Here is a 10,971-nt window from a genome sequence, read left to right on the forward strand (position 1 = left end):
CTAGGTAGACCTCAGCCAATCGGCCAATCCAAACTCATGCCTAGTGATCTATCATTACACTTAACCTCTTTTTTATATAGTGATCTATCATATATATATATGCATGTGTGTGTGGTAGTTTTGTACTATGATAATGTATGGTGATTGATCATGCGTAATATTTATATTTTACTCATCTTATTTTATGCATGATTCGTAAAAAAATCGTATTAAAAACCTATTTTTATCATTAGTTTTGAGAAACTGCATTGAAATAGAAATTATGAGAAAATCATGTATTTCAAAGCTTGCCCTATGTTTTTTGATGTTTTTATTAGTTTTAAAATTTTCTTAATTATTGTTTAGTTAGATTAGGACTTAATTAATTGTTTTTAATTAGATTTTGAAAAAACCCTTTTGAAAAACACGTTTTTGAGGAAGACCCTCTTTAGAGTTTTTGAAAATATTTCAGACTTGCATAAAAGAATGTGTTTTAACCTAATTTTTGTTTATAAATACTTCTTTTCCACCCAAGAGAAGTTATTTTTTCAGCAGCCTCAAGTCCGCCTTTGCTCTCGCCCTCTCTTCTCTTCCTCCTTTTTTATTCTTACTGATTTCTCCTCCGCTCTTCTTCTATTTTTCTCTTCTTTTTGCATCCAATCTGTCATCGACAACCATGCTTTTCATCAGAGAGGCCTGTGTTCAACTGGGAAAGATCATCTTCTCTTCTCATCCAATCTATCGAAGGCGATCCATGACGGTTTGCTTCTTTCTCCCTCTTTTTCATCGTAGATCTAGTTTGCATCGTATAAAGCATTGCATTGCATTGCATATAGTTTTAGTTGATCATTGCATCATCTGCATAATAATCTAGTTTATTTCATATATTGCATCTAAAAAATAAAAAGAACAAAAATATATTTTGTTTTGATAGTTTAGCCATTTTATTGATTTAAGCATTAAAAAATCTTGATTTAGATAGATCATAGTTTTAATATAGGTTTTATATTTTGTTTTCTTGATTCTTGATTAGTTTTAGATTAGTTTAGGATTAGATTTAATTTAGGAAAGTTTACAACAAGGTTTTTTTCACTCGCCATTCTTTTAGATCAAATAAATAGAAGTTTGTTTTCTTAGCCGATTAGCATAGTTTGCTATTAACCATTTTTTCGTGCTTAGTTCTTGTTAATTGTTATTAACGTGTGATATTAGATTAAATTAATTAAGTAGTTGTCATGTTCAACTGATTGTGTTTTTGATCTTTTGGTGGTCAATTTCTTGATTTAGTTAATCATAGTTTGTTAGAAATTAGTTGTTAATTGTTAGTTAGGTTGTTTTGCTTTTTTATCTTTTAGTGCTTTAGGTTGTTACAAGTTTGTTATTAGTTTAGATCATGTTAGTTAGTTCATGTTTTTATGATTTTTTTTCATATTTACCTTTGATTTTCTTGTATATTTCTTTTTCTACTTTGCATTTTGTTTTTGTGTTTTGCAGGGAAGCAGTTGGAATGTGCGGTAGAGCCCTTTTCGTGCCCTCTGAGGTTCCCTCAAGCCCTCAAAAGTGCCCTAAGGGAACCCTCAAAAAATCAAAAGTTCAAGAAAACAAGCATTACTTAAAGAAGGAAGGCAAAAAAGAGAAGCAAATCAATTCAAGAGTGACAAGAAGACTCAAGTACTGAAGATATTTTCTTTTTCTTTTAGAATTAGTTTTTTTTATTTTTATTTATTCAATTTGGAGTTGTAATAAGACCGTTAATTATTGTTTAAAGTCCTCCGCAAAGGGATGCACTCTTCCCTTATTTACTTAATTAATTGAATTTTCTGTTTAGCAATAAAAAGTAGTTTAGATTGTGTGCTTGAATACAAAGTATTTTCCGTTCCCTGAGTTCGACCTAGACTCCACCACTCGTGCGAGCCAATTTTTATATTTTTAGTGTATGGCTTTCACTTGTTTTCTTTAAAAATATTGTTTTAAAAATTATTTTCATAAAACTCACACCAATTTTTTGGCGTCATTGCCAGAGGACGGTGATTAATACGAGTATTTACTTTATTGTCATTGTTTGTTCTCATTTTACTTAGGTTGTTAGGCTACTTTCTGTTCTTTACTTAGGACTGCTTAGTTTACTTTTTTTGTTGATTATTTATGATTGTTTAGTTTCTTTTCTGCATTTAGGATTAGAACCACACATTTTCACACCCCAGATACCTGCTTATCTTTCTTGTATGACCTACTTATTAGGATATCCTTAGAGGTAATGACACACTATTGGTACCGTGCTCATAGTTTACTTTTCGCAAAAATATTTGTGGGTGTAAGTGTGTGGTGCTTGTTTATTTCCTGTTTTCTAATTCTCTTTTTTTACTTGCTTTGTGGTTTGGCAGCACTGCATGTTAGGTAGATAGAAAACCTATTACTTAGGATGGTTGTTGTACCAGTCTACCCTCAAGTGCATGCAAGGGCGATGCTTGCTTTACCCCGAGCTTACAGAGAGAGTCGAGGACTTTAAGTCCCTTATTAGGAAAGCCTATCGATCCGGCCCCATGGCCCAAGATCAGCAGTTGACCCATCCTCTTAGGGAGTACATCACTCCCAATGCTTATACTCTGGCCTTATGCATTGCGAGAACTGTTGTAGGAGCACCATAGTTTGAGATTAAGGCCAACATAATCCAGATGTTTTCAGCTTTCTATGTCCTGAACAATGAAGACCCCTATCGTCATCTCAATTAGTTACTCGAGATCTGCTCTACGATGTGAATCAACAATTTTAAGGATGATGCGTTGAGGTTGATGTTGTTACCGTTCTCCCTCAGGGACAGAGTCAAGCACTGACTAAAGGCCCTCGATACTATTCAAATTACCACTTGAGAACACATGCAACATGAGTTCTTTAAGAAGTACTTCCCAATTGGTAAGATGAACCAATTTCATAAAGTCATTACTAATTTCTCTCAGATTGAGGAAGAACAGTTCTATGAGACCTAGGAGAGTATGAAAGATCTTCTCCGAAAGTGTTCCCACCATCAGGCACCCCATTGGCAACTGGTGCAGTACTTTTACGATGGCCTGACCAAGAAGGATAGGCAAATGATTGATTCTTTGTATAGGGGCACGTTCATGCTCAAGAGCGAGGATGAGGCATGAACATTATTTGAGACATTGAGCAAAAATACCATGCACCATTCCCTGTCATCGCGTACTGATAGGACCGCACATGTTCCTAGTGGTCCTAAGAAGGGAAGGATTTATGAAGTTGGGTCCGAGCATGATCTGCAAATCAATGTGGACCAGAAAAGTTTATCAATTATTGGCCCACCCAACTTCACTAAATCAAGTAAGAAAAGTGTGTGAGCTATGCGTTAGCCCTGCATACTTTGTTTCTGAGTGTCCGACAACACCACTCTATCTTGAATTCGTTTAGGAGCAAGTGAATGTTGACCAAGGTTTTGCCAGACTGGTGCACGATTCTTATGCACCCACCTATAACCCGAGATGACAAAAGCATTCCAACTTTGCATGGAGAAACCCACAATAGCCACCCTACATGCCTCCACAAATACAACACAGATAAGGTAACCTTTCACAATGTTACTTGCATCTCATATTTCCACAGGCCCATCCCCAGCTTAGCTTGATTTCTCCTCATGAGCCGACATCAAGCCCATCTTTTTAGGAGAAGCTGCTCGAGGCTTTTTCTGACATTAAAGCTAACCTCAGTTTTTACACGTAGTTAATAGCGAAGTTAGAGACTCATATGAGACATTTGGCTGAGGCTTTAATCCAGTGAAGCGAGGGAAGCCACTACAACAAAGCAGTAGATTAGCGACGACCACCTTCCGTCGCTAATCCGTCGCTAATCCATCGCTAACCATGTTAGCGACGGATTAGCGACAACGCGGCGACAGTATGCTTACGTCGCGAATATTTCGACGCTAACTGGCGATGGAATAATTCCGTCGCCAAGTCCGTCGCTAATTGCGACAGAATAACGAGCGCTATATTCCGTCGCCAATCCGCCGGTACTAAACGGCGACCACGGCGTGGCGACGGATTTAATTCCGTCGCTAAGCCGTCGCTAGATTAATATGAATAGCGACGGAATCATCCGTCGCTAATCCGTCGCAAAAACGAAAAAAAATAAAAAAAAATTTATTTAAAAATTAATTACGGAGAACTGTACAATTATATTTCCTGTACAATTTATATTTCCTGTAAATAAAAAACAAACCACACAAAAAAATTCATATAACAAGTATCTATAATAATTAATCGTTCCACCTTAAAACTAAGAAGTTTAATTATTTACAATTCAACAATTACAATTAGGAAAAATAAAAAAAATAGAACTTCTTCAACAAAGTCCTCTAATCATCGCCAAGATTTTGTGCATCTTCTTGTTCATTGTCTTTATCTGTCCCTTCAGCTCCACTACCCTGATTATCGCTAGCAGCCTACACAAGAAAAGAACAGTCAGTATTGATAAACAAAATATAATGAAATAAATTACACACTATATGTGATTCTATCATGTGCTCATGTGTGATCTAAGGCAATAAAAAAACTCTATATGTGATTCTATCATGCTCATATGTGTGCTAAGGCAGTCAAAAAATTGAATATGTGATTATAGCATGTTCATATGTGTTCTAAGGCATCTAAAAAAACTCTATATGTGATTCTACCATGCTCAGATGTGCTTTAAGGCAGGCAAAAAACTATATATGTGATTCGATCATGCTCGTATGTGTGCTAAGGCAGTAAAAAAATTGAATATGTGAATATAGCATGCTCATATGTGCTCTAAGGCAGGCAAAGCAACTTTATATGTGATTCTATCATGCTCATATGTGTGCTAAGGCAGTAAAAAAATTGAATATGTGATTATAGCATGTTCATATGTGTTCTAAGGCATCTAGAAAAACTCTATATGTGATTCTACCATGCTCAGATGTGCTTTAAGATAGTCAAAAAAACTATATATGTGATTATACCTGAGAGGGACCTGGAATCGAAGATCCCCTATCCTGAACAGCGGCCTTGATCTCATTTCGGAGAAAGGGGGCGACAGTGTATTGGAAGTAGTTATTCAGTGATTCATTAATGATCTCGCGTACATCATCACCGGAAAGAATAGTCGGCTGCTTGGAGCTTATGTCGGCGCAAGAAGTTGGTGAGCCGTAACTGGAAGAACCAATAACTGGTGAAGTGTTCATATTACTCCCAAACCCGAACACGCGACCTTTTTTGGGTTCACCTGCTGCAGTCACCCATGCTGTAGGATCAAATGATGGATGCTGAGTAGCGTCTTCACCATATCGCTCTACCATTTGTTGCTCATATGCCTCCTACAAAATAATGTTTAAAGTATTCATTAATAATTAATGATAACATTATGATGACTTGCATATATATTGCAATGATTATTAATAGAATTAATACATACCGTTGTCGTTCTCGCCTTCTCTGATACGAAGACTCCCGTGGTCTTCCGTTTATGTGTTTCTACAAACACATCCTTATATGGTACACTGCCTCCTTTTTCTGCTTCCTGCGAAGTTAAATGACAAAAGATTTAGTACACAAATTTGCAACTATACTTATAAAATTAATATTATATATTGATGAGTTACCATTTTCTTTAGGTGGCTCCCAAATATCTTAGATCCACCTGTGTGTAGATGGGCTTCGGGCATCTTCGATCGATTTTGTGAAGCCTTCGCAGAGCGATTTTTAAATGCATCTCCCGCCCACATATCGCACATTTCATCCCAGTAATCTCTTCTGATAGTAATAGGACCATGGCCCTTCCACAATAATGGATCATCTACTACGCCAGATGCTTTTTTGCTGCAGTCTTCATAGTGTGCAGCATGTCTGCAAATCGATTGGCAGCCACCTTCTGCCACACCTTCCTTGCATCATTTTCTTCCACCGTAGTTGCAAAGCGATTCGAAGCCTACAAATATTTTCAGAAAGTTAGTAGACATTGTTTAAATAAATTAAATATGAAACACATTAACTATGAGGAACAACTGTATACCATGAATGAGGACCACAATCTGTCTAATACCTCCTTTGGGTACTCTTTCCATTGAGCAACTGGTCCTGGTAGATGTTGAAGAAGTGAATTCCTAATCTCCCGTACTACTTCTTGTGGCTCAAACCTCGTGCTGCACATGAATTGTTACACAGTAAATATCAATATAAAATATTTAAAAGATATGCAATAATTGAAAACAAAATACTTACGGTCGATTATCGATATACACTATTCGAATGAGTCTTCTTGTGCCAGCCTGTGAAGACCCTGTTTCCTGTGTTGGCTGTTGACTTGTGCGATCAACTGGTGTAGGTGGGTCGTGTACAGGAGGCAACATCATCTGTAAAAAAATACACACCAAGTTCTCAGAATGTGCATTTGAACTAATCAAGCATCTAATTAGTTATATGATATACCTATCACAGGAGCCCGTGAAGATGAAGGTTGAGCCTGGCTACTACTGGATGAGCGACCACTATAACCTCCACGAACCATATTCTAACAAATAACATATGTCATACAATACATTCAAATAATTCACATCAAGCATTACAATGCATTCAAGTCATTCACATCAAGCATTGCAATGCATTCTAATAATTCAAATCATTGACATCAAGTATTGCACTAATTCAAATCATTCGTTAATTGCATAAATTATAATACATTCAGATAATTGAAATCATTCACATCAAGTATTACAATGCATTCGAATCATTCGTATCAAGTATTACAATACATTGAAATAAAATTTTTAATCATTCACACCAAGTATTGCAATACAACTCACATCAAGTATTACAATGCATTTAAATAGAGGTTTCTAGTATAAGATTTTGCTCACTAGCTTGAGAATTCTTCCTCGTCACTAGTTTGACTTTCTTCTTCTTCTTCTTCTTCTTCTTCTTCTTCATTGTTTGCCCATCCACTTGGTACATCATTTGGATCACATTCCTCTATGAATGTTTCATCAGCCAATGGAGATATGACATGCATATCATGCGCAACATCGTGACCATAAGCGAAGTCACAGACATCGTCTGATTCCTGTATAGGTGATGTCTAACGCCATGAGGTTCTACAAATCGATTATTCTTACAAATCTTGCAGGGACACCTAATCCGACCTGTGGGATCTACCGTACTGACACTCGCCGTTGCAAATTCAATAAAACTATCGACACCATCCATATATTCATGCGATAACTCATTGTCCACTATCCTACGGTATATCCATTCACGGTTTGCAGTCATTCTGTCGTATGATGTTACGAATAGTATCCTAACGAATTAAGAAAAAAAGAATCAGAATGCGACGATGAAGAAAATATCAAATTTATCATGCAATATACTATGTCAAACAATAACAAGAATTTTGATGCATGCATTGATAACTTAATATTTTCATGTGCAAACTATTAATGACATGATACAATCATTTGAAGCATGCTTTTATTATAAAATTTCACATGGAAGTCAAAATCAAATTGAAAGTAACTACATGCAAACATTGATACAATTACATCAAACATTGCAATACATCATAATCATTCATATCAAATAAATGGCAAACATGTACCTGCAGCAAACACACTTCAATATCTCACTAACTACTACCATGCTTAGCATGGACTCCGTACTCCAAAAATAAGAACACTTCCATATTTCTACATTAAAATCATGCTCAGCATGATCTCCGAACTCCAACAAAGCAGTCCTAGATATCAACAACTAAGTGAGTGTGTGAACAATAAAGTGCTGCATTCAATAAATTAAATAACATGTGATACGTTTGCATCACTTACTCACCACGGGTATTTACCCGATTTGCATTGTTTTTGTCATTTACTTACCACAGGTGGCCGAGCACGAGTTGGTTCCGTTGAAAAATCTGCACAAAAACAAAACAAATTAAGTAACAAACTAACTAATCATGAAACAAGATGAAACACTAACTAAAAAAATTAAAACAAATTAAAACAACTCTAACTAATTGAAAGAAGAGAAAAGAAAAATAGTATATATGTTAAGCCAAATCTAACTAGAAGATGCTAATTTAACAAACCAGCTATAACATGTTGAACCAGTCGACTAACATAAAGTCATAGACAATTTCTAATCTGAACTACTTAGCAAAGGAATAGTAAATCAATCAATTAGTTTACTAGAAAAGATGTGAACTCCGTTTAACCACCACTATCATAAAGAATTCAAATAGCCCTAATCTAACTAACTGATTGTGAGAACATTAAATACCAATCTATCTAAGAAAAATATAATTATAAAAGACTAATAGATTGAAATACTCTAACTAACCAGATTTCAAGAAAACAAATTGAAGTAAAACTAACTACCAGTAGACATTAACAAACTAACAAATTGAACAACATGGACAACTTGTATATATACATTACAAAAAAAATTTCAACTTAAAATCCATATGGACAACATATATGCAAACTACACTTAAAACCATATGGACATCTTATATACACATATTACAAATTTTTTTTCAAGCTAATCACATGGACAACATAGGGATCACATAATAACTTTTTTTTTTTTTAAAAAGAGATCACATGGGCAGCATAGGTATCCATAACAAAAATTCTTTTCAAAACAGATCACATAGGCAACGTAGATATCTCATAACAAATTTTTTTTCTAAAAACAAACACATAGGCAACATAGTATTCCTACTAAAGATTTTTTTTTCAAACTGATTTACATAGGCAGCATATGCATTAAAAAACAGATTTTTTTGAAATCAATTCACATAGACAGCATAATATATCTCATAACAGATTGTTTTTTTCAAAAGCAATACACATCGGCAGCATGTTATTCCTACTACAGATTTTATTTTTCAAACGATTCATATAGGCAGCATAGGCATTCAAAAACAGAATTTTTTTTTTGACAAGTCACTTAGGCAGCATAACGCAGGGGGTCGACCCCCCCTGCCGGAAAGCACGGCAGGGGGTTAAACCCCCTGCCTTTCCGGCAGAGAAGGGGGTTAAACCCCCTGCCGGAAAGGCAGTTCCGGCATGGGGGGTTGACCCCCTGCCGTGCCTTTACGGCAGGGGGGTCGACCCCCCATGCGTTTCCGGCAGGGGGTCGACCCCCCATGCCTTTCCGACAGGGGGTCGACCCCCCTTGCCGGAAACGCAGGGGGTTAACCCCCTTCTCTGCCGGAAAGCACGGCAGGGGGTTAAACCCCCTCCGTTTCCGGCAGGGAAGGGGCGTACCCCCTGCGTTTAGAAGAAGAAGAAGAAGAAGAAGAAGAAGAAGAAGAAGAAGAAGAAGAAGAAGAAGAAGAAGAAGAAGAAGAAGAAGAAGAAGAATATTACCTGCGCTTCGCCGGACGGTGGCGGGAGGTTGACGGGGAGCGGCAGCTGGCGAGCGCCGGCTGGCGAGCGGTGGACGGGGAGCGGCGGCTGGCGAGCGGCGGTGGCCGGACGGTGGCGAGAGCCGACGGGCGGCGGGAGGGAGCAATACAGCGAAACAGGGAAAAGAGAAAGAGGGATGGGATTAGGGATTTACGCGACATTTAGCGACGGCTTAGCGACGGAAAAATTCCGTCGCTAAGCCGTCGCGAAACCCAAATACCAAAAAAGCGACGGAATATATTCTGTCGCTACGCCGTCGCTAATTAGCGACGGATTAGCGACGACAGAGTTCCCTCTCTAAATCCGTCGCTAAAATGGTGTTCTTGTAATCAAAAGTAGCGACAAAAACATGCAGTCGCTAATCCGTCGCTAAGTAGCGACAGATTAGCGATAAAAGTCGTTTCTTCGCTAATCCGTCGCAAATTAGCGACAGATTCTATCTCTAGCTAATCTGTCGCTAAGTAGCGACGGGAAAAATCCGTCGCTAATTTCCATCGCTAATTAACAATTTTCTTGTAGTGAGCCTCCCGAGTCTTTCTGCTATCAATCCGAAGGGTAAGAGACCCATGTATCACGGTCTGTACCTCACAGAGTCCCACCAAGAGAAGGCCAATGTTGTTATGACCCTTCAGAATGAGAAGACATTGCACCTTACTCAAGCATCGACTGGCGAGCCCACTACCACCCCTATTGACCAGTCAATCTCTTTCACCAGGTCCATAGAAAGCGGGTAAGACCCACAACCTATTCCCTCTCCTTCATATATCCCTAGAACCCTTTTTCCTCAGGCCCTGACCAAACCATATGATTTTGACAAGTAGGGGGCACGCATGCACAAGATGCTTGACATGTTCAAGCAGGTTCACATAAACATCCCCTTGCTTGACGCCATCTTGCAAGTGCCTGCCTATGCAAAGTTCCTCAAAGAACTTTGTACGCAGAAGCAAAAATCGAGGTCATTGCCCAAGACATTCTTCTTGACTAAGCAGGCGAGCTCCGTGTTTCGACACCAAGCCCCACTCAAGCTCAAGGATCTTGGGGCATCGATCATTTTGTGTGTTATAGAGAACATGACTATCGAGCATGCATTGCTCAATCTTAGGGCAAGTGTGAACATGTTACCGGGTTTCGTATATGACACTTTTGAGTTTGGGAATTTGAAGCCCACAACTACTGTCTTGCAGTTGGCTGACAGGTCAACCAAGCATTCGTGAGGAATCTTAGAAAATGTGTTAGTTAAGGTTGAAGACTTCTACTTCCCTGTTGATTTTCTTGTTCTAGACATAGAGGACACTGATGTCACTCACCAGATCCCCATTATTCTAGGCAGACCATTATTGGCCACTGCCTATGCTCATATCGATTGTTATACTGGGGAGATAGAGGTTTCTTTTGGCAACAAGCGTTTGCGCTTGCATATCTTTGATGTTGCCACGAGAGTGACAGGACATGACAATTATTTCCAAGTGACAATCGTCATAGGAAAGCAATCCGATCCACAGTTGGATGTGTGTCTTGCTTGTTATTCGATTTATAGCTCTCTATCATTTGAGACTAGTCTC

At 38.0% G+C, this 10,971-nt stretch overlaps 1 protein-coding gene across 1 annotated transcript; it reads left to right on the forward strand.

The window, feature by feature from the left end:
- The first annotated feature begins 10,239 nt into the window (after positions 1-10,239).
- LOC149828913 (uncharacterized) lies at positions 10,240-10,623 on the forward strand. The gene has a single exon (XM_090017170.1). The coding sequence runs from the start codon at positions 10,240-10,242 to the stop codon at positions 10,621-10,623; it is 384 nt and encodes a 127-aa protein (XP_089873296.1).
- The last annotated feature ends 348 nt before the right edge of the window (positions 10,624-10,971 follow it).

This window comes from Nuphar pumila, chromosome 9, assembly GCF_984573655.1.
Source record: "Nuphar pumila chromosome 9, dmNupPumi1.hap1.1, whole genome shotgun sequence".
Taxonomy (NCBI): Eukaryota; Viridiplantae; Streptophyta; class Magnoliopsida; order Nymphaeales; family Nymphaeaceae; genus Nuphar; species Nuphar pumila.